General features: G+C 37.6%; 1 protein-coding gene across 8 annotated transcripts in view; it reads left to right on the top strand.

The window, feature by feature from the left end:
- Window positions 1–25,160, top strand: part of LOC121864600 (putative bifunctional UDP-N-acetylglucosamine transferase and deubiquitinase ALG13) — an 84,480-nt gene extending 59,320 nt beyond the window's left edge. For 4 of the 8 annotated variants that reach the window (XM_042363670.1, XM_042363669.1, XM_042363671.1 and 1 more), the window contains 8 exons: window positions 2,012–2,129; window positions 5,192–5,241; window positions 8,307–8,427; window positions 10,686–10,843; window positions 13,042–13,207; window positions 17,083–17,333; window positions 20,832–21,009; window positions 23,470–25,160. In XM_042363670.1, the coding sequence (XP_042219604.1) occupies window positions 2,012–2,129; window positions 5,192–5,241; window positions 8,307–8,427; window positions 10,686–10,843; window positions 13,042–13,207; window positions 17,083–17,333; window positions 20,832–21,009; window positions 23,470–23,510 (1,083 nt within the window). In that variant the 3' untranslated portion in view covers window positions 23,511–25,160. Of the gene's footprint in view, window positions 1–2,011; window positions 2,130–5,191; window positions 5,242–8,306; window positions 10,364–10,685; window positions 10,844–13,041; window positions 13,208–17,082; window positions 17,334–20,831; window positions 21,010–23,469 lie in introns of those variants that run through there. The other 4 variants (XM_042363672.1, XM_042363673.1, XM_042363674.1 and 1 more) reach the window with 4 other exon arrangements.
- Window positions 25,161–25,796: the final 636 nt, after the last annotated feature.

Genomic DNA, 25,796 nt, shown 5'->3' with positions numbered 1-25,796 from the left:
GGATGGTGGCCATCATCAGTGAAAGTTAGCTGAAGGATGGTGGCCATCATCAGTGGATGTTAGCTGAAGGGATGGTGGCCATCATCAGTGGATGTTAGCTGAAGGATGGTGGCCATCATCAGTGGATGTTAGCTGAAGGATGGTGGCCATTATCAGTGGATGTTAGCTGTAGGGATGGTCATCAGTGGCTGAAGGGATGGTGGCCATCATCAGTGAAAGTTAGCTGGGATGGTGGCCATCATCAGTGATGGTGGCCATCATCAGTCAAAGTTAGCTGAAGGGTGGTGGCCATCATCAGTGGAGAAGCTGAAGGATGGTGGCCATCATCAGTGGATGTTAGCTGATGGTGGCCATCATCAGTGGAAGTTAGCTGAAGGGATGGTGGCCATCATCAGTGGATGTTAGCTGAAGGGATGGTGGCCATCATCAGTAGAAGCTGAAGGGATGGTGGCCATCATCAGTGGAAGAAGCTGAAGGGATGGTGGCCATCATCAGTGGATGTTAGCTGAAGGATGGTGGCCATCATCAGTGGATGTTAGCTGAAGGGATGGCCATCATCAGTGGATGTTAGCTGAAGGATGGTGGCCATCATCAGTGGATGTTAGCTGAAGGGATGGTGGCCATCATCAGTGGATGTTAGCTGGATGGGCCATCATCAGTGGAAGTTAGCTGAAGGGATGGTGGCCATCATCAGTGGATGTTAGCTGAAGGGATGGCCATCATCAGTGGATGTTAACTGAAGGGATGGTGGCCATCATGGATGTTAGCTGAAGGGATGGTGGCCCATCAGTGGATGTTAGCTGAAGGGATGGTGGCCATCATCAGTGGAAGAAGCTGAAGGGATGGTGGCCATCATCAGTGGATGTTAGCTGAAGGATGGTGGCCATCATCAGTGGATGTTAGCTGAAGGGATGGTGGCCATCATCAGTGGATGTTAGCTGAAGGGATGGTGGCCATCATCAGTGGATGTTAGCTGAAGGGATGGTGGCCATCATCAGTGGATGTTAGCTGAAGGGATGGTGGCCATCATCAGTGGATGTTAGCTGAAGGGATGGTGGCCATCATCAGTGGATGTTAGTGGCTGAGTTAGCTGAAGGATGGTGGCCATCATCAGTGGATGTTAGCTGAAGGGATGGTGGCCATCATCAGTGGATGTTAGCTGAAGGGATGGTGGCCATCATCAGTGGATGTTAGCTGAAGGGATGGTGGCCATCATCAGTGGATGTTAGCTGAAGGGATGGTGGCCATCATCAGTGGATGTTAGCTGAAGGGATGGTGGCCATCATCAGTGGATGTTAGCTGAAGGGATGGTGGCCATCATCAGTGGATGTTAGCTGAAGGGATGGTGGCCATCATCAGTGGAAGTTTTAGGTTCATTTCATTTTTGTCCCTTTGTGGGGAGGTAATGGGTAATCCTTGGCTGCCAATTAAGGTTTCGACACATTGCTCTGCTACATGTTCACAGAACTATATAACCATGAATATAAAATGGGTGGTGGTAGTGGTAATTTTTTGCTTTGATTTTTACCGACTCTTGACGTTGAGTAGTAACTTTGTTTACTTGAAAACGGTGTAGACATTTGTGTTGACGTACTTCACCTACTCGTGTAAGGGTCTGTCTTCGCGGTCTGTCTTCACGGTCTGTCTTCACGCATGTTTTTTCTTTTCCTTTTTAATAAAAACGTTGAATACTTTTCACCTTTATTAATATACTTTTTTATCTTTATACCTTTTACATTGTAGTTGTTTTCATTATTTTATTCTGGTTGAATTTTTGTAATGGTTGTAATGGTTTTGTTATTAGTGATGATTTCCTTTATTGTGGTTTTTATTGTATTAGTTGCCCTAATGTTTCTTTTATACTGTATTTTATATTTATTTTATATCTATACTTCTTTATATATCTTAGTATATTGTAATTATTTGTTATATGAGTTTCCTTTACTGTTTTCTTTAGTTATATAAAAATTTAACAGAGAGAGAGATAGTTATGACAACCTTGTTTTCACAGGTTTACAGTCCAGTGCCTCCTCCAACTGATGGCAGTGGCACCCCCACAGACTTCACCCCCCCATTGCCTACCACTACAATGCCTGCCAGACCTGAGGGATGGGACCCAAATGTTCAAGGTAGTCATGTTGCCTCACCAAATTGATTATTTCTTTTATGGCCAAAAACTAATGTATATTTATGAAATGTGATTTTACATACAGGGGTGCACCCAGGGGGGTTTTCTGGTTGCCTGGAAAACCCCCTGGGTCATACTGTTTTAAGCCAGATGTGGACTACAACTTCCCACTAAGAGAAGAATTTAGCAAGAAGCTCAAGTTCCAGCATGCCTGGCTTCGACAGTACACTTGGCTGGCTTACAGTCCACAGAAAAATGCTGGCTTCTGTATCAACTGCCTCCTGTTTGGCCAAGGTATCAAGGGGGACCTCATCAGCTGAGCACAGACGTGCTTCACCGTGTCCAAGAACAAGTTATCCCACCATGACAACCAAGAGTCACAAACTGGCAACTACCAAGGCCTCGAACTTCCTAGAAGTGATGAAGGGTAAACAGGTGGACATTCAGAGCCAGATGAATCATGCCCTGGTTAGTAGGGTGCATGAAAACAGATTGAAGCTGGTTCCATCACCAAGACTATTATCCTCTGTGGTCGTCAGAAAATATCTCTGTGAGGTCACAGTCACAGAGACAATACCAGTGACGGGACTGGCAATCTTGGCAACTTTCTGGCCCTCCTTGACTTCTGTGTGGAGGCTGGAGACAAGGTTCTGGATATGCACCTAGGTACAGCTGCCAAGAATGTTCTGTACACATCTTGGAATATCCAGAACCATTTGATTCACATTTGTGGAGAACAAATATGTCATATCTTTCAGAAGGTGAAGAAAAACAAGATTTTCTCTATCATAGCTGATGAGGTCACTGACTGCCTGCAAAGAGCAGCTCAGCATGGTGTTGAGGTATGGAGATCCTGATGACCACATCAGAGAGGACCTGGTGGACTTTTTGGAGGGTGACAATGGCGTAACTGGCAGAATTATAGCAAACAAGGTGACAACCAGCATCATAGGGTAAGGACTTGACATCAACAACCTTTGAGGTCAAGCTTATGATGGAGCTGGCAACATGGCTGGCAGCTCCAAGGGGGCAGCAGCTATCATAAAGGAGACCATCCTCTTGGCCCTCTACCAGCACTGCTCATCACATTCCCTCAACCTGACTGTTGTTACGTCCATCCAGATCACCAGTATCAGGAACATGATGGCTACCGTGGACAGGATCTCAACTTTCATGGAAGGGCATCCCAAATGTGCATATGCCTTGGAGGCAGCTATCCTGGAGACCCAACCTGAATCAAGGAAACACAAGCTGAAAAATCTGTGCCATACACAAACATTGGGTGCAATGCCTAGATACCCTAGAAACCTTTGTGGAGTTACAGCCCTCATTGGTGGCCTGCATGGAGGACATTGTAGAGGGTGGTCCTGGCAGTTGGTCTATAGACTCACTGACTGATGCCCAGGTCCTGCTGCTCACCAGCACAGACTTCAACGTGCCCCTGGTGATAACCAACAATGCACTAGACTACCTGAAAGGTGTGACCACTGGCCTTCAAGCACAGGCTAAGGACATAGTTGAGACCAGCAGAGAAGTTAACCGTGTGAAAGCAGCACAACAAGATGTCCTAAACAACATGGATGATCAATACACTGAATGGTTTCGTCAGGCAGAACAACTGTGTGAGGCTGTAGGTATCACACCTTCCATCCCCAGACTCTGAAAATGCCAACAACACCGAGACAACACATCAACTGATGGACCAGCTGACTACTACAGGAGAAAGGTTGCCATTCCACTTCTAAACCATCTCCTAGCAGAGCTGGAGATGAGGTTCACCCCCCTGCACCGGAAGGCCTTCCAGGGACTCGGTGTCATCCCTCCATCTTGGTAACCCTGACACCAACAGAGGGCAGCAGAAGAATACAAGAGCTGGTTGACCTCTACTGGGAGGACCTGCCATCTCCTGGTGATATCAAGAGTGAGGTACACACCTGGCATGTCAGGTGGGAAAAAAGGCCAAAGAACAGGGCCCCATCAGCCTTCCAACTACTCTGACCACCAATCTCTCCCAGACACCAGGTTCCATGTTCCCCAACATGAGGGCTCTGCTCATTGTTCTTTGCACCCTGCCAGTAACAACATGCTCTGCTGAAAGCTCTTTCAGTGGACTGAAAAGAATAAAAACACCATTCAGATCAACAATGGGGAATGAGAGACTTGACAGGCCTGACACTACTGCACATGCACTGAGATATGCCAGTGGACATAAACCGAGTAATTTACACATGAAATCCTAGGAAGATGAAATTTACAAAAATACTTGCCGAAAGGTAAAGATGTTTTATGTTTGTGCAAATAAAATATTTTCCAAGGATTTTTGTCTTTTATCTATATATTATAACCATTGGGATGCAAAATAATAAAAATGTGTTATACAGTATGAATGTATTTGTCATAATAAATTAATGTATATTTTATGTTTCTGCAGATTAAATATGCCCCTGATACCCTTCTAGTAAGACTTGTTTCTTTATCGGTAGTGCTCTGTAGTTTACCATGTTGGCTCCTCACCTAGCTCAAATATTTGGACCCACTCCCCCAACCCAATTTCTGGGTGTACCCCTGATTATGTACCAGGTAACCAGGTGAGAAGGTTGGGTCAGCTTACCCTCTGAGCTGACTACTGACTGCTGGGGTGCTTTTTGAAGATTAGTAGGGTCATTACCTAATACCTGACCATTGTGGACTTGATCTCACCCTCCTCTGTATATATACACCTTGTTTTGTACTTCTTAGTCTGTACTCACCCCTGAAGATGTGAATTACACGAAAGCGCTTGGGAACTTCGTGTTTTCTTCTTTCCTTGTGGTTATCAGCATATACCTGGATCACGTGCACCCACAGTGATTTACTTGCATATATATATATAATATATATATATATATATATATATATATATATATATATATATATATATATATATATATATATATATATATATATATATATATATATATATATATATATATATATATATATATATATATATATATATATATATATATAAATATATATATATATATATATTGATTTTATATATATTTTTTTATTTTTTTTCAGGAAATGATTCTGAAGCCATGAAGATGAATCAAGGAATGCCTCCATACATGGTAATGTCTGTTTCTAAGTCCTATCCACACTTTTTTATTTAGGATTAAGAACACATGTTACAGGAGATACATGGGATCACTTGAAGATTAGCCCCCCGAAGCTTATTTCACCACATGAAGATTAGCCCCCCCAAGTTTATTTCACCAGCTGATGATTAACCCCTCCCCCTTATTGTATTCCACTAGATGATTCAATACCCTAATACTATCTGTAGCATTAGGTTTATACTATACTACAGTAAACCCTTACCATTCACGGTTCATCCCCCATCAAAAAATTAAAATAATAATAGATAGAAAAAAGTAGTTCTATATTACATAAACAGTTCTTTCACCTTCTCTTAATCAGCCTCTGTGTAACATTATTATGCCAATAAATACTGTAAATAAATACATAAATAAATAACATAGAGACAGGCAGACACCAGGGATTGTTAACTGGTCAGCTGTTCCCTAATGTAAACGAACTCAATAACTCGTCGATGGTTGAGCGAGGTTTTTTCTTTTTTTAACGAAAATTTTATTATTTTACAATAATATTTCATTACCTGGCACCCACCATACTCAGTCACACACAATTCCCTATCCACTTTTTTTATTTTTTATTATTATTGTTTTATATTTACTGTACTATAGGTTAGGTATCCTTTATCCAAAATGCTTGGGGCCTTAAAGGTCTTAGATTTGGGATATTTTTGAATTTTGGAATAACCTATATCCTGTATATATAACCTGTATAATGCGATAGCTCACCCAGCATGGATGGGGCCCAAGTCTGTGCAAAAAATTAAATTATATATCATTTACAGCAGATGGATACATACTGTATATTCTGCAGGTAGTTTTATGAAATATAATTTAATCATTTTGGGTATAAAATATATGATAAGATGTACACTAAAGACCCAGAAAGGTAAGCAGTCATTACCATCTGTTTGGCATCGCTATGACGCCTGACTCTGAGGCTCTAAGCAGCCTGTGTCTTACCTTTATTCATTTCACGTACACATACTTGCCCTAGTAAAAATTATGATATATGCCATATTCAGTGCATTAACTACCATAAATATACAGTGGTCCCTCGGTTAACGAAATTTCGGTTAACAAATTACCTTCCATAAGAATCTTCAATTCGGTTAACGAAAAAAAATTGATTAAAGAAATCCTTACGAAAATCACATTTTGTTTTGAACATCAGCTGATAAGCTGAGGAGGTACTCAGCCAATTCAGTGATCTCTTCTATGTTTACATTCAAATTAATCACTGTCTTATAAGAATTCCAGCAATGCAAATTAAATTCACCCCAGTCACTTCTATTAAATTTTATAAGCAAAAAACAAAAACTCAAATTAAAGGACATAATTTAACAATTAAATAAATACTTTACACCATAGGTGCCAACTGTCAAACATGTCACTGTCAACCCCCTCACCTTCCTGAGAAACGTTTGGGTAAAAAGATTAGGTTTACAGGTTTAAAAATAAATAATACCTCAGACTAAAGTTAGAATAATATAATTTGCATTGCTGGAAATCCTTGCAAGACAGGTAATAATTTGAATATAAACGTCATATATTTTGCACAAGAGAGAAAATGAATCACCTGTATCACATTACAGTAGTGATTTAAGAGTTCTAGTGTATATGTACGATATATATACAGTGGGGTATGCTATAACGAATCTAATTGGTTCTAGAACCTTGTTCGTTATAGCATTTGTTCGTTATAGGATTAATCCGTTCCAGGCCCCCAAATACAACCACTTAACACTGAAAAATATAATATAAAATTGTAAAAATTGTAAAAAAGTGCATACATATGCATCTAAACCCCTGAAATAAAGAATATCATTAATATTTGTAATAAAAAAACAATAAATTAGTAAAAAAAAAAAAAAATTAAATAATGTTCGTTGTAGGAGTTTCGTTCGTTATAGCATTCTCAATTTTATAGGTAAAACCGTTCGTTATAGGAATATTCGTAGTAGGATCCATTTGTTATAGCATACCCCACTGTAGTGATTTAAGGGCGATTTAGGGGAATTTTAGGAGTGTTTCTGACTTTATGCATTTTTGGCTTTACTTTGTATATACTTTTCTGTGAGCTGGAACCAATTACCCAATATCCCATTGAAACAATGGTTTCGTTTAACGAACAACCCTCTGGAACGAATTGTGTACGTTAACCGAGGGACCACTGTAATGAAATAGACTTTCGGATTTCAGAGCATTTTGGACTTGGGAATTTCGGATAAGGGATACCCTACCTATAGTACAGTACAGTACATTGTATGATTTCATTGTTTTATAAATGCTTTTCACCAATGTATGTGTATTTAAAAAAAAACGTACTGTAGTGTTAATGGGTGACTCGAGTATCTCAAACATACAATACAATGACTCCTAATACTATTCACAGATTTTGACCATTTGTAGGGGTCCATGGAACCTAACCCCCACGAATAGCAAGGGTCATCTGTACTGTATTATACAGGTGTTCCTCTACTTACGAACGAGTTATGTTCCTGAGGCTTGTTTGTAAGTCCAACTTTTCTCTTGTAGATACCAAATGTATTGTAAAAAATGAAAAGATCATGGATATTTAGTGCAGCTATACCCTTTAATACAGCCTTAAAACCTGGCTCATTCTTCTCCTCTTAGGTAATGTTTGTTCTATCTGGAATTTTCTTCAAAATAATCCAGTCTCATCCACATTGAACACTTCTGGTAGTTAACCGTCCTCAGTGATAGTGTTTGTATCTGAAAGTTTGTAAGTTGAACGTTCTTAAGTAGAGGAGCACCTGTACTCTAATGTGATTATTATTGATGAATGATGATGATGATGAAAGATAAAGGGGATGTGAATGTGATGATACTGGGATTAAGATGATGATCATCATCATCATGATAGTGGGAATATGATGATAATTAACTGCCACAAAGTACATTATAAATTGCTATTTACATTATGTGGGTGTCATATCATTATCATAGCAGCATTTTATGGCTATTTTCCACACTTGCCTGGGTAAATATTATGAATTGAAAGAGATATTGTGTTGTAGGTTTACCAAGTGCCAGTAATGTATGGAGGTTATGGATATAACTACAATCAACAGTGGACTTACTCAGTTCCTATAATGCCCTCACCTGGTGTGGATGATAACAAACAGACTCCTGTTCCAGGTCAGTACAGTCCTCTAGTTGGCATTCACCAGGATAAAAATTAGGTTTAAGTCTGACATACATTCTGGGTCCATAAAACCCTGAGGCAAGCTTCAGTTTTCTTTAGGTAGGACCTGAGGATACAAAGAGTACACACTGGAGCACCTCATACTGTATAGTCGGCCAGCCAACACGGGCTCTTGTTTCATTCAATGGCGTCTCTTTGTTACAAGTAAAATAACTAGCTAGACATTCTACATATACTGTATAGGGCAATGTCACATGGGTGGATGTCAGTTTGTCTGTTGCCATATTCGTATTAAAAATGACGAAACAAAATGGCGGCCTCGCTGAACCATATCATGGCAAAACTAAATGACACAAATGTTTGCAAATCAAAGACCTGTTGAGTCTTAGAGGGTCAAGATGGTGGCCATTTTGATGATGTCATTTCTACGATTCATTGTGGACTTTCTAACTGACATCCACCCTGGTGTTGATCTACTGACTACATCCATGATATCTGACTATTTGGTTTGCTTGTAATAAAGAGATGCCACCGAACCAAATTTTCAGCATAATTCTGGAGGTTGGCTGGCTGACTAGTATTTCCTCATTCATTTTTCATAAATCTTTCTACCACAAGGTCTTAAGCCCATTTTGACAGCCGTGTCGGACATAATATAGCCAACGATAATGACACGAAAATGGTGTGCCATTCAGATGGGGGAGTTTAAAAGGTAAACAAACATGGATGATGATAACCTTTGCTACGCCTCTTGGGGGAGGGAGCCATGCACCCGTGCTTCCTTCTCCCCGCCTGAATAATAACTGTAACACCTCACAGCTCCACGAGTGATGAGTAAGCAACAATGCCACAAATGAAAGGAAAAGTATCTGTAAATCTTCATTTGTATCAGGCATTTGTAGATTTAAAGTGGCATATATATTGAATGATGTTCTGTGCTTCATGCAGCAACATAAACAAAGAATCTTGGGGTATGGTATGCAAGCCCAGGATGAAGGAGCTTACTGGTAATGTTAGCCTACTGGGTAGCTATCATTCATAAATAACCAACAGAAATGCATGAACTTTAACCCCTCAAAAATACTCTGCGTATATGGTTTGACCTCTTATTTTTTGCATAAAAATGTTATCATAAAAACTGGAACTGTACTCGAGTATATAAGGTATACTGTACACATCCACTTTATCTCTCACTGCACAAGGTCATCCATGCCACATATACATACAGGTACTTTGGAACTCCAAAACCTTCAAGAATCTTCTTTTGCAACTCTGAAAACTTTTAGAATCTAGAACCTTACCTACATCTAGTAACTATTTAAATAAAACACAACTGAATTTATTGAAAGTATACCATAATTATAACTATTTTACTTCAACTAATTTACTGTATTATGAACTTAAATAAGTCAATCTGTGTTAGTGTAATATGCCAGCTGTTGTTTTGAACAGTTGTATCTCCTTGCTCATATGGAATTAGGAAAAAAAATTACACAGTGAGTGTAGGAGTGTATGGCTGGGGGAGATGCCATATTTTACAGTGTATAAGACACAAGGCCAGATAAGACTCACCTCTCCTGCTGTAGCCATATGTTCTTAGAATAATATAAACAGTACCAGTAAATGTGAGGACTAAATAGAAATAATACCAATAAAAAATATAGACTATATTGCCAAACTGGTAAATAAAAGCCAAATGTAAGTTTAACACAATTGCCATTTGCATATACTGTACTCCCTGGTACACCAGAGCAACGAAGACCAGCAGGGACACTACCTCCACTATTTCCCTAGCAATGCTCCCCCCTACACTCTGCGCCCCCCCCTCCCCTCCCTCACTGAGCCAGCTAACCCGTGTGCAAAGAAATGTATACCGGGTATTCCTTTTAAATGTTTGCCTCTATGACAATTATATCTTTTACAGTACCTTTTTTTATTCACAATATATATATATATATATATATATATATATATATATATATATATATATATATATATATATATATATATATATATATATATATATATATATATATATATATATATATATATATATATATATATATATATATATATATATATATATATATATATATATATATATATATATATATATACTGTATATATATATATAATTGGTAAACATCTTACTCCCTCAAAGATGTGCATGTGCTTATTTTTGCTCTGGAGGGTATAGTTCCTTACATTGTTAATTTAATATGTAAGAACTAATAATATGATGATTTTGTAGGAGAGGGGGGCTTCCAGCAAGTAGTAGCCATTGGTGCTTGGGGTCCAGGTTATATGGGGGACTATGGACCCCATCAGCCAGTGCCTGGCCCACCTCACTACAACTACCCACCACTCCTTCGTGAGCCTGCTCATCATCCTTATCCTCCTCCACCTTATGTAAGTATGTAAACTTGAATGATCTAAATGAAATGTTATGAAACTTTGCATCTTTCTGAGATAATGTGCTTAAAATTTGTTTCAAGTCTAGGCCAAAGGTTAAGATGATAAGTAGGTGAAAGATAAAAATATTGTCCAGAATATAACTCCTGTAATGTATGATACACAAGTATTGAGGCCACTGTACCTGAATATGTACTAAAACTACGCAAAGAGCAGTGCACAGAATTTAGTTGTCTGTATCAAAGATGATGATTATGGTTTAAAAGGGCTAAACTGTTGACTGGGTATTTGATTTTGTTGTAGATACTTTAATGCAATTTAAAATAAATTTGTATCATAAGTAGATGAAGAAAAGAATACAGGTAAACCTTGTTAAACAATGGGGTTAATCTCCTGAAAAACCCATCGCTTGGTGAAATATTGTAGATAGGGAGCATTATAACATGAGGTTCAATGGGATACATTCCCAGCCAGTCCCCAAACACACTTGTATTCTCACGATCAACTTACTAACATTCTTGATCTTTGTTTTACCTCTAACCCCTCACACTTCATACTCAATATCTGCCCCCTTAGGGTCTTTGATCACAACCTTATTTCTATTAAATCAAACTGGGCACGACCATCTCCCCCACCCCCCTCTTAACGGCAACTATGGTGCTATCAGAGGACAAACTGGCAATCCTTGCGAGAATTCACCTTGAAACTTGGTGAAGTCTTCTCCTTGGCCAGGAAAGTCCTTGATGGCATCTTTTTCCAAACCAGGTGCATCCTCCTTCCTCCATCTGAGCCTTCAGGAATGCCAGGAAGCATATCAGCAGCACTGGCTGTCTCACCAGTCAGACAAAGGTTGTGGAGATTGGTGTGCCTCTTGAATCGCTGAAACCACCCAGGACTTGCCTTGAAAGGGGCATCACCTGCACTGCTCTCATCGCTCTCTGCCTCAAACATCACCCAGATGTTGCTGTCCTTTGCCATGATAATCACTGTGGAGAGAGGCAAGCAGAGTCGAGTCTGGTCCTGAATCCAATCATGGAGTAGCCTCTCCATCCTATCCATGATTGGTTCATGCTGCTTTACTAATCTGGAAGCGGAAACTGGGTTGACGTTCTGCAACGCAGCCTTCACTTCCGGTGCCTTTTTAATGATGGTAGACACCATTGACTAGACCAAGCTAAGTGCTCTAGCAATAGAGCACACTCCTTCACCCATTTCATACCACTTCACAATGTCAAGCTTCACCTCCAGAGACAGTTTTATGGGTGCTTTGACCTCCCCCAATGCAGGAGCCTCAGCAACATGCTTGCTGCCAGTAGCTATTTTCAATAGTACAGATTACTTGTACAGTACATCTGTATAATACACATCTCACTTCACAGTTACAAAAACTGAGTGGAAATATTACTGTAATGTACAGTATTAACCTGAAGTGTACTTAACTGTAAGAAAAAACCAGGGATTACAACAGAAGCACAACGATAGCGGCCAACACAGATCACATATTCATATAAACTGAAGCAAAACACTTTACAGTAACAAAACAACAGAAAATATCACTTTACAGTCACCATAACAATGTTCAATCTAAATGTTAGTTCTGTCCTATCACTCTTAAGAAAATAAAAACACCAACGATAAGTACAATGTGCATACAACCAATGATGCTGACCGATAATCGTGGAGCTATGTGATGGCGGGACTGTAGTGCACGGGTTGGGTGTATGGTGACGCACAGGTATATAATACCTTGGCTGACAAGGGCAAGGAGAGATGCGTGGTGCATAGGGTTAAATAATGTTTCCTTATAAAATGTCACTGATTTGACATAGGAAAATATAATTTGCATTGCTGGAATCCTTGCTAAACAGTTATTAATTTCAGTACTGTACAGTATATACAAACCATAGTGTGCACTAGAGGTAAAGAAGAATCCAACCAATGGATATTCAATCCAACCAATTCATTATTCAATTCTTTAAAGCGATTTTTTTTATCGTATATAGAGAGATGGTTTTAATTCATGACAATCGTTAAAGCAAAATATCACTGAACGATACATCATTTATCGAGGTTTACCTGTACCTAATTCTAGTATATATACAGTACAGTAGTTATTTGGTTACACTGCACAAAACTGTATCATCTTAAAATTGTTGAAGAAAGATTTAAATACTAATGCTGAAAATGATAAACAGCATGATAGTCGTGATGGCAACAGGGAGGGCCCACCATTTCCTCATCACTACCACCATCACCGAGGACGAGGTCGAGGAGGACCTCACCATTATAGCCATCACCCACGAGGCAGTCATCATAATAACCATCAATACTCAAACAATTATCAGGGCAACAATTTTCAAGGTGAGGTTATTAAATATTTAATTCAGGAACATTTTAAAAGTATTTGCTTGTTTAGGTATGGTGAATGTTGAAAAATGTGTTCAGTGATTAAAAGTTGATATTTTTAGGATAACATATATCTCGAGAGAAGCTAAATATAACTCAGTGTAAGGTGGAACAGGAGTAAATGCCAGAAGTTGAGAATTATATTATTTTGGATGTGGTGTTGAGTGGTGTATAGGGCTGGAATTGCTGCTGGTGTTTAATTCTGGGTTGATGTACACAGTAACTTGAGTAAACTCAGAGTTGTAAAAAGTACTGGACTTTGTTACTTAAGTAGTAATACCTCCGTTAGCCGGAATCCCTCAAACCCGGAATTCTCCTCTAGTTGCAATTGAAATTTTCTTGGAAAACCGTTCCCAAAGCCGGAATTTTCCTGAAAATGTTTCTCAAGTAGAAGTAAAAGTATCCAAAGTTAAATGTACTCAAGTAGAAGTAAAAAAGTAACTCATTCATAAGTACTCAAGTACTGAAAATAAAAAGTAACAACAAAATTTTTGTCTCAAATATTAAAATAAATCCAGAGTAAATTATAAAAAACTAAAGATATAAATAAAAGACACATCATTACACATTTTTATTTGCAAGTCTTTCTATTGAGATTAATCAACAACTGATTCTCGAAATTATGGCTGTCCAATCACGATCTCTTAAGCCTAAATATAAGCCTAACATGACCTACTGAAAAGAATAAATTCAGCCGCTCTTCTCCCTACAATTCATCGCAGGGATAGTGAACGGGCTGAAAATATGGTAAAATTATTGTTTTGGTCATCCCCCTATAATTTCAACCTGACCTAACCAGTAAAAATCGGTCACAGCTCTGCTTCTCAAATGCAACCTACTGAAAATATATCCATCCAACACTATGATCACTTTTTTCCTGATCCCACACAAGTATCATTGACGTGGACTTATGGTCCACAGACATAATGTTGTCTCTGCTCACATTAGGTTAGGATACAGATCTGTCTGGCAAGTATCTGAGGCGGGGGATGATCAGCACTTCTCTTCCTGTAAACTCTGTAACTGTCCCAATGCTAACATCCTTCAACACTATTGCCTTGACTGTCCCACTGTCAGCGACCTTCTACCACAGGACAAGTCATTAACCACATATGTCACCACCTACTTATTCGTAATAATTTGGATTTAACGCGATGCTACCCACGCTTTGGTGGGTGCTAACTCCCATTGTCCTTAAGTCATATCAATATTATCTCCATATCACAAGTCATAGCGTGTCCTGCAAGACATGAGTAGTAATTTATTAATGTCGGACTGCCTGGTCTTGTGACTAGGCTTGCCGCCCCCTGGGGTGTAATAAATTATCGGTAACTAAATAATAAGCCCAGCATGACTAAACAGACACTCACAAGCAGCAGATGCTGGTAGTGGGGTGTTAAGCTTGAGAGATAAGTCACATAATGTCAGGAGAGACCGCAGTAGCTCTATTGCATCCCCTGGGTATGCCAAGTTACTATCAAAGGGAAAGTCCACTGTCGTGGCCACTACCACCTGACTCGATCTGACGTCACCTCACCTGACGAGACCTCTAGGTATGTGACCGTGTGGTGTCTCCCCTCACTGTACCCTTCACAGTTCCAGCCTAACCATACTCTCCACCCACAGACCTCTTTTACTATGGTTAATAATTAATTAACAAATATATTATTTGTTTGTGTGTAACAAGTAAATTTTTTTTTTCATTTGTATTGGAGTAAAAGTACTAAAAATTTTGAGTACTTTTTAAAATGTAAATACCCAAAAATGTAACTTGAGTTAATTTATTTAGTTACTTTACAACTCTTGAATAAACTAGGTATTGTTGATGTATATATCGGGGTATTATTAACAATAATAACTGGTGTTTTGTTTTTCAAAAGCGCTAGTACTTCTTAAGAATTCATTGGTGCTCGAAACATTACAAAGTCAAGCACTTGAGAATAAAAAGAAAAATTCACAAAAGTGACATGGGAACTTGTATCATTTGTTTATTCTTGAGTTGTAACACTACCCAAGGGAGGGGAAACACCACGACAGAACACAAGTGGCAAGGTGGCTAGAAAGCATCAGAATGAGGGAATGTATGTTGCTCTGAATTATAGCATTTCTGAACCATAAAATAATGATGATTTATGTAATATTGTTACTGTATTTGGATGATAGGGAAATTGTAATTAGTGAACTCGGTATCAATATAATATGAGTTAAAGCAATCTAAGGTGGGATTAAATTGTGAGATGTTACTGCTTTTTATTCTCATTGCATACAGGCAGTCCTTGATTTACAAAAGCAGAGATATGTTCCTACAGGGGGGGAGAAAATGCCTTAAAATGGTACAAAACTTGCTTTTAATGAAATTTTCGGTGTACTTATTGGTTATAAGTCAATAAAACATGAAATGCTTACAGTACAGTAATAATTTTATATTTACAAGACACTGTAATGCTTAAAACTTAGTGAGAAACTGTGGTACAGTAGAACGTCGATTTAAAGTGATTTAAATTAAGATTATTGATTTAAAGCGACACCAACAATTAAGGACAATGTTTTAATTTAAAGCGAATCTTTCCTATTTTGCACGAGTCAATCTGGTGCATCATATTTTAAAATTCGCGCCTAATGATTCTCTGGGCATACTACACTGTCCTAAAGCTGTACTGTACATGTACTCAGAATAATGTACTAAATGATTACTAAAATTTTTGTCTCGTGCAAACTATAGCATGATTATATTCAAATTAATCACTATCTTATAAGAATTCCAGCAATGTTAATTATATTCTCCCAGGTCAGTTCAGTGACATTTTATAAGAGAAAAACTTAGTCACTCTTAAGGACAGATAAATAAATAAGCACTAGACTTTGGTATCAACTGTCAAAAATATCACCTCACCTCCCCTCCCCCCTTCCCCCCCCTCCCCCCCCCATCTTCCCAGCCAGTAAACAGACCATTTCACATCCCTTAGTTTTAGCTGTGTTGATTTATGAGTGTTTGTTTTAACATAATACTACAAAAACAATGTTTTGTTTATTCTAGGAGATGGGCTGAGGTGTATCTGGGTAGACTGTCAGTCTTTTTTGTATTTTGTGTTTCTCTCAAGTACCAAACTAAATTATTCCATTGAAACAACACATCAATTTAGTGCGAATTTAGTTTAAAGCGACCTCTCGTTATATCGACGTTCTACTGTACTAGTTGTGATGCAGTATGAAACTGTGAGGCCCAGCCAAGACATAGGGTTTTAATTTCTTAGTGACACCAACAGTAAGTCTACTACAGTACACTATATGTATATACATTTTGATATGTTTTGCTTTCATTTTATTTTATTTTTGATGAGGTTTATTTGAAGAAGAAATGCCAAGCTTATCCATTTAATAATTTAATCTTTCCACTTACATCAGATCAAATTCTGAGAGAGTAAAACATTAGCATTCTCACAGTCAAAATACCTTTAGTCAGCAGTGTCTTGCCACTGCTTCACCTAGTGATCCTGTGAGCAATGATAATTAAAACGCTACAAGTATTTTATTTTTACCTTAGTTAACCACTCTTTATACAGTACAGTACTGCATGATGGTTTTAGTTTAACTATGTTGATAAACAGACTAGGTCCAATATGGAAAATGAAAACTAACAACTTTTGATGCTGCATAAAAACAAAACTTTTTTCATAAACTGGATCTTCATAAATCAGGAACTGCCTGTAACTGAAATTTAATTGAAAAAAAAACTAACCTCCATTCCTATTTATTGTATATGGAATGTCAAGATTAGATTTACAAGTTTGTGATATGAACAAAGATCAAATGGTTAGTGTTACGTTCAGATCCATCAACAATGGGCATACCTACTGGAGAAATGGGTCGTGGAGGTGGGGGCCAACGCTCATTACCCCCAAGATTTCAACGAGGCGGAGGTGCTTCATCAGGGCGGGGGCTTCTGAGACCTTTCCACAATTCTGGTCCTCCTTATCAGTCGAATAACATGCCACACCACCAACGAAACCATCAGTATGAAGGACAACCACTTATGCACATGGGCTCCAGGAAGTCAAGCTCTGAGAGTTTACCCTCCCAGGTATGTTATGATGGCATAAGATTTTTTGTATATACTAGTACAGCATGCCCAGAAAATTCGCGAGGATCGGGTTCTCAAAATGGCCGCGAATAACATTTGCTGGGGGGGGGGGTTACATTTTTACTCGTGTGCGTATTTTTCCTTTATGTGTTTTCCCTTAGGGCAGTTGTTTCTTTTACCTGTATTGTATATATATGTGTGTGTGTGTGTGTGTGCAGACTCACACACAAATAAATAATAATGGGAAAATCCTCTCACAAATAGTCAGAAGCAAGACAACAAAATGTATTAACAATGTTTGGGTCTACCCTCAAGTCAACTCTGTGCTTTGTTATAACTTTAATAACAAAGCACAGAGTTGACTTGAGGATAGACACATTTTTAATATAATTTAGTTGTCTTGATTCTTATTATTTGTGAGAGGAATTTCCCATTAGTATTTATTTGTATGCATTTTGTGTGCGTGTGTTTACAACTACACACACACACACACACATATTTATATATAATACTGGTAAAAGAATTATTGTCTCAAGAACGAATGGCTCCCTGTCCCGGTCACAAAAATTCCAGCAACTTTAAAACTACCCTTAGACATTCTTGGGTACATCCAGGGTGTTATCTGCGAATAATCGAGGTCCGCGAATTTTAAGGGCATGCTGTACTGTACCAAGTCATATTAATTGTACATTTATATGCATTTCAACCTGTTTTTAAAATTAATATTCCCTATGGTTAAGATCAAATAACCAATTTTGCTGGAATGTACCTAATTATTGTAACATTAGAAGGGATAAGCAGTGTTAAGAAATCCATCTGTTTCAGAGTAAATTGCCACTACAACCATATAGTTGGCACGGGCAATCCCCAATGGAGGTTCACGTTGCTTAAAAATAAGACGAATGAACAGGCTTTGTGTAAAACAAAACAAAGCCTAGGATTGCTTTTGTTGACCTTGTGGCGGTGGTAGCGACCCTTGTTCACACGCAGATGTCCAGGGTTCAATTCATGACTAATGAGGTATTGTTTGTATGTGGACTCTTGAGATTATATACAGTATGTATTTAAGTTCAGTAATGGACTTGTTACGTGGAAAGCGTAGTTCCATAATGAAGAGGAGAACCAGAGAAAACACAAACATCTTGACTATGTTGGGTTTCTTTAATTACTAATGATTACTAATGTCGAGAAATATACATATATATATACATATATATATACATATATATATATATATATATATATATATATATATATATATATATATATATATATATATATATATATATATATATATATTATATATATATATATATATATATATATATATATATATATATATATATATATATATATATATATATATATATTATATATATATATATATATATATATATATATATATATATATATATATATATATATATATATATATATATATATATACATATATATATATATACATACATACATACATACATACATACATACATACCCAGAGTGATGCCGAACCTGACCAGAAGCGGCCGAAGCTTGACCCACGCAGGTGTGAGGCATCATTTGTCTCAGCAGAATAAAATTTGCATTGCTGGAATCCTTGCAAGATGGCAAATAATTTGAATATACCTGTAGATATCATATGTTTTGCACAAGAGATAAAAATTTTAGTCCTTTAGTGTAGTACATTTAAGTACAGGGTACAAGTTTTTCAACTCGTATTTTTCGGTAGATATAGTACCTGTACTGTACTCAAATGTACTAAATAATTAAAAAAAAATTGTTTAGTGCAAATTATAGCATGTTTATATTCAAATTAATCACTAACTTTCAAGAATTCTAGCAATGTAAGTTATATTCTATCAAGTCAATTCATTGACATTTTATAAGCAGAAAACTTACACTCCCTCTATAAGACTGATAACCACACACTGGGTAATCTCCCCGCCGGCTGGTCAATACCTCCCCCCCTCCCTCCCTCCTCCCCTCTGCCTGGCTGTCAACACATAACCTCCCCCTTCCCAGGGGTGAAGGAAGTTTTAGGCTTAAAGTTTTTATCTTATAAAATGTCACAGACTAAATTAGCAGAATATAACTTGCATTGCTGGAATCCTTGCAAGAAAGCAAATAATTTGAATGTAGATGTTACACACCTCAAATTAAGTGTTAAAATATTTTATTGTTTTTTATTTATTATTGTACAGTATGTGTACAGTACTGTATTTGTTTATACTTAATGTTTTGTTAATTCTATTACCAGTATATAGTACTTTGTATGTATGTACTGTACTTTTTAATTCATATTAATAAGGTTCGTTGCAGAAATATTAATGTGTTTGCTTACGGGGTGCTGCCGTAGACCCCGCTAGGGTGTTACCATAATAAACAGTAGTATATGTACCTTACTACCGTTCTGAAATCTGAAAAATTCCAAATTCCGAAACACATCCGTCCAGCTTAACTGTACTACCCTTTCTAATGTTACCCACTTTTGCTATCTTGGCTCCCACCTGTCCACCACTGCAGACATCAGTGAAGAGATTCAACATTGAATCAGATGTGCATCTTGAGCCTTTGGCAGACCTCATACACTTGTTTTCAGCTGTAGGGAGCTGAAATTATCTGCAAAGTTGCACATATATCGAGCAGTGGTCCTCCCCACCCTGCTGTATGGCAGTGAGACATGGGTCACATACAGGAGGCACCTCGAGGCACTTGAAAACTTTCTCCAATGTATCTACATTCCATCCTCCAAGTTCGCTGGGTAGACAAGAGAACAAATGCCACTATTTTCACTGACACAAACTGTAGGAGCATCGAGGCTACCATTATCTCTGAATAACTATGTTGGACTGCCCATGTTACCCGCATGGACGACAGTAGACTGCCACAGCAGCTACTTTACTGTCACCCAACGAATAGTAAACGTAACGCTGGCGGACAACTGAAAAGGTGTAAGGTTAGTCTTTTGACAAACCTGAAAAAGTACCAAATTGACCCCCTCACTTGAGAGACGATTACTCCACACCGTAATGCTTGGAGGATCACCACACGAGAAGGTGTCATTACAGTACTTTTGAGTTAGCCCATCTGCATACTGAGGCAGAAAAGCGCCAACGCCGGAAAGATGTTCCTGCCACCCCTCCCGCACTAGATGTACCCCTCTACATGTGCAATATCTGTGAGTGAGCCTACTGGTCCCATATCAGCCTCTCTAGTCACCTCAGAATTCACCAACAAAGGTGACATCCTTAATAACTTATATCAATGTATTATAGCTGGACGATCATCATACTCGATTCCGAGTGACAGCAAAGTAGTAGTAGTAATGTGTGTGTTGGGGGAAGGGGGCTGAATGTTTGCCATCTTCAGTTCCAAGTGATAGCAAAGTAGTAGTAGTAGTAGGGGTGTGTGTGTGTGTGTGTGTGTGACTTTGCAGGAAAAGCATATTTGAGTTGGAACCATTTATAATGGGCAGTATGTTCATAACTCTCTTGGCAGGTTGTCTCGAGTGGTAATGTAGGATCAGGTGGGCTGGCTTCTCCCCCCTTGCTCACTTTTGTGGAGTCTGACCGGCCTCATGGAGTAATGCCTCTTCCTCCCCAGGACACACCCCCTTTGCCTCCTCAAGACCATATGCCAATGGCAGTGCCTCCAGGATACTATCCTGCTCCTCCTGGTAAATATATTATTTCTAAATAAACCCTTTTAGTGATTAACATCCAAGTGAATGGAAATTTGACAAGTCTCAGTTTGGTGTGTAGGTTTTTTCTCCATCATGTCAATGATAATAACTTATGTTAACTTGTCATGATTAAAAACTTATTCATTAATCTCTAATATAATAATTACATAACAGTTATGGAAAGATTTCATAACCATATGAGAAACTGCTAGATCACATTTATTTACAATTTCCTGTGTTGCATTTTATTAGTTAATACTGCACAGTCCCCCCAAAAAGAATTGTTAGCCATGGGTTCAATGTGATTCAAGGGTCTCCGAGCAATGTTACGCGACCTGTTTCTGAACTGTTGGTAGTTCTACATCCGTGACCTTTGAGCATGAATGAGTACATATATACATTTTCGAACAATACATACATTAATATAGCTGAATGGATTTCTTGTTAGATTGAAGGATCTAATATGCCATACAAGATTGACTCCCTTCTCCAATCCTACCCCCATCTCTAGCTGTTGCTGATATTACACACTGGGAATCATATCAAACATTTCGTCTAGTGTTTAAAATTGTAGTGACGGAAAATCTAATGATACTTTTTTGGGGGACTGCACATCATTGAAAAGATGATGTTGACATATTGTATTACTACAGTGGTCCCTCGGTTAACGAACGCCTCGGTTAACGAACAAAAATTTGATTAACGAAATCCTTACGAAAATCACGTTTTGTTGTGAGCATCGGCTGGTCAGCTGATGGCCCAGTCTGCCATTTGAGTAATCTGTTCTAAGTTTAAATTCGTTTCCATACACCTGTATCAATAAATTTCAGCTTTTTAATATTTTTTAATGTTTTATATTAAAATTATTAGTCATCTTAAAATTTATTTAACATATTGATAATATTATATGCAGTACTCTCTGTACAGGTTCAGTTTGGCTTTGTTTACAATCGAGAGAGCAACTATTTTGTTGATGTCTTGAATATTTTTGCATTTTTCATTGAAATTATTGGTCATTCTGAAATTTAGTTAACATATTGATAATATATAGGGCAGTGTTGATTTAAAGAAAATAATCTTGAATTACACCTAGTGAACTTAAAATTTTATTGGTGAAATGAGGCATCAAGCATGGGTCCACTGAAGGTGATTTCTCCTCCATACCAATTCCTTCTCTTCTCCCTTCTCCTCCACCCCCACTTCTAATTCCCATCATCATCATCATCAACCAGGAACCTTCTACATACACACCTCAAAGTAAGTGTACTTTACTGCATTTTTTATGTACTTTTCGGTGAGCTGGAACCAATTACCTAATATCCCATTGAAACAATGGATTCGGTTAACGAACGACCTTCTGGAACGAATTGTGTTCGTTAACCGAGGGACCACTGTATTTATAATTGCCTTTTTAGCATTTACAGTCAGTATGTTTATATTTTCTTTGATGTGGCCTTTTATTATTTTTATTATTATTATTATTATTATTATTATTATTATTATTATTATTATTATTATTATTATTATTACAGTTAACCCTCACTTTACGCGGTTAATGTAACCCGGAGGGTCCCGCGTAAAGTGAGAAACGCGTAAAGTGAATAACATAACATATGGGATTAATTGAAATGGAGTCCGGGCCGATCCCCAAACTCCACTTTTTGACGACACACAACTATGTTGTAGTAAAAATATTATCTTAACTTTATGATGGTATGCACACACAATTAATAATTAAGAGAAATATCAATAATATTAGGTTTTTTAACACTTACATTAGTAGAAAAAATGGCTGGGCACACGGGGATGGGCGGTTGGTTCCGAGGCAGAGGGCAGATTATTGGCCCTCACCTGTGTCACTTGTATCAATTGTATCACTATCCACCACAGAGGCTTGCAGGGCCTCTTTGTCAAACTCCCCAAAGTCCATATAAATCCATATCCTCACCATAATTATCACTATCACTGACTTGGGCCGGCTGTGGTGGGTGGCGGGTGAAGAACTGGTAATGTTTTGATGACTGGGCGACCTTGTGCGCACCATGTTCGCGCAGCTTACACAACATGGCGGATGGCGGGAGGTTTGGATATAAAAATGGCGCGGCTCGCCAGCCGCTCTCCGCGTAAAGGGGTACACGCACCGCGGAATGTGAGCATCCTGGGTTCCGGCAGGGCACCGCGTAAACGTGGAAACGCGGAATGTGGGACCGCGTAAAGTGAGGGTTAACTGTATTATTATTATTATTAATATTATATTAACCTAAATTTTTAATGTTATTGCATATTAACCAGCTTTCTGTGGCTACCATGGTGTTCTACGTAGTTTATTTTTCTTGGTGGCTGCCATTTGTGAAAAAGTTCTTTTATTTTAAAATTGTGTAAATTTTTACATTCATTTAAGTCTTTGTTTTAAAAGGATAATTGCAGATTATTTATATATTTGATGTTGGATAGGTTATGTGATGAGTGGGCCGTGGATGTGGAAGATGATGTAAGCCAACCCAAGAACCCCAGAGGTCCCAGCATCTTCTTGCTGTTATTCTTCACTGAGAACTGTCTCAACCTTATCTTGGATGTGAAAGGTCTACATAAATTTTATATTCCATCTTTTTCTCTGTACTTAAACTTTTTTTTTTTTTTTTTTTTTTTTTGCTCCAGGTATTTGAAAAACATGTTTGAATAGCTTATGATCATTTTAACACTCGCGTACCGCCATGGGGCTAGTGGTGATTTGGCACAGGAGAGCCACTCTGTTTTTTTCTTCCTGCAGATCAAATATTTGGCAAATGGTTTAATTTTTTCTTATGAAACCAACTACATTCTTCATTAAATTGGTTGTTCTTTCACAATAAAATATTGAAAATCAAATAAAGAAGAAAGAAGCAAAATTTTTGATGATGCGAAATTATGCATTATAGTTTTCAACACGAACAACTTGTAATTCACCTTACAAAAAAAGGAGTAAAAACAGTAAGTGTTATACAATAAATAAAAGCAGAGATTTTAAAGCATTACAGTGATAAAATCAGAAAGTGGATACAAGTAATAAGCTTTTGTTTTATTTATTTTTTAGCATGTAATATTTGGCTGCAAGCAATTTTAGAATAAAGATATTCATCCCCAGCAGTTCACACATGAAGAATGGTTACAAGTTTGAATTAATAATATATTGACATACAGTAAACAAAAAGATTTTTTTTTTTTAATAAATACTTTACAAACAATTTTACAGAATATTATTGCACAATGAAGGGCAAAAGTGTGTAAGAGGGACAATGGGAGAAATTAAATTTAAATGGAAAGTATGCAGCACATTCTAGATTACCATGAGAGAGAGTGGTTTGAGGAGTGGCTCACCAAAATCCCACTCATCAAGCATAATTTTTCTTTTTCTTTATTTGTGACGCGAGCGGTGCCAATTGGAAGAGAGTAAAAAATTAAGCAGATAAGGAGTCGTGGTGTGCGCGAGTGTTAATCTAGTTTGATAAAAAAGTAGTAAGATAAATTGAAATTATGCTATTTAAAATTGCAGATGTCATTTGTACAAATCAGCTTTGATAACTAGGGAGAAATTACACATTTGTAAAGGGTACAAAACACGAACAAGACTTTTATGCTGTCCATTAAGTAAATTTTTTACATTTTCATATGTATTGGCAGTCAATGGCTGCTGATATGTGACTTTTATTTATGGTTGTAATTTCTTTTACTGTACTGTATATATATACTGTATAGGTATTATTATACCTAAGAGAAAAATACTTAGTTCCTTCATTTTCTGTAAAGCTGTGCTTTATTAATTTTAAAGAAATACTGTATTGTTTTTGTTTGTTTGTAAAATTATTTTATTACTTTTAATATACCATGTGTATTTTGTTACCGTTCGTACCTGTTCAATTTAATTATACCATATGTTCTATGGTATTATCATGAATTATAAAAGTGCCTTAATGGTACCCGTCCCACAAGTTTTCATTCCACTAATGTTGTTTAGTGTTATAATCTAGATTCCTCATCCCAGAGCACAAGACTTTGTTCAGTTGTCTAGTCGCATAACACAAGAAAGCTCTTTGATTTATTTTTGTAAACCTTTTGTAATTATTGTCATGTTCCATTAAGAATATGAGTATGTCTCAAAAGATAAAGTGATTTTCATTAACCCTATGCTTACATTTATAATAAAATAGGATTGCAAGAAAATTTTCAAGATGTGAAAGGGATTTTATTATTTTTTATTTTTTTAATTGGAAATTATGAAACCAATCAGAAATTATAATTACCCTGTATCAAAAACCCTTGTAGGGAGGTCGTGCATTAGTGGCAGGATGACACAGAAGGGACATTGTCAACTTCCCATCTGCAGCCTGTGCACTACCCCAGCAGACTACCAACATTCCTCTAACAGTCTAACTATACATGTAGTAACACCTGGTACAGGACAAAGGTAAGGAATCTTGTATCGTCACCATTTGTCCTACCTGCATCATCATATGGCCTGGCTGCATCACAATCTCAAGGCGACAGCATCTGCTGGTGAGTACAGTATAGTATATAACAGTATACAGGTACTCCTCGACCACCCAGACATACGACCGTTTCAGTCTTATAAAATACTTTCCAAATTACGTATTTTCGAGTCCCGACGTTAGTGATCGCGCTGTGTACTGACAAAATTTTCATTTGTAATTCCCTTTAAAATGGCTGGCAAGCGTAAAAATGAGAGTTCTCGTGGTGCTGAGAAGAAAAAGACACCCATTTTAGATTTTCTATGTATTATTTTC

This window comes from Homarus americanus, unplaced genomic scaffold (assembly GCF_018991925.1).
Source record: "Homarus americanus isolate GMGI-L3 unplaced genomic scaffold, GMGI_Hamer_2.0 scaffold57965, whole genome shotgun sequence".
Classification (NCBI taxonomy): Eukaryota; Metazoa; Arthropoda; class Malacostraca; order Decapoda; family Nephropidae; genus Homarus; species Homarus americanus.
This window is presented reverse-complemented; position numbering and strand designations above follow the sequence as displayed.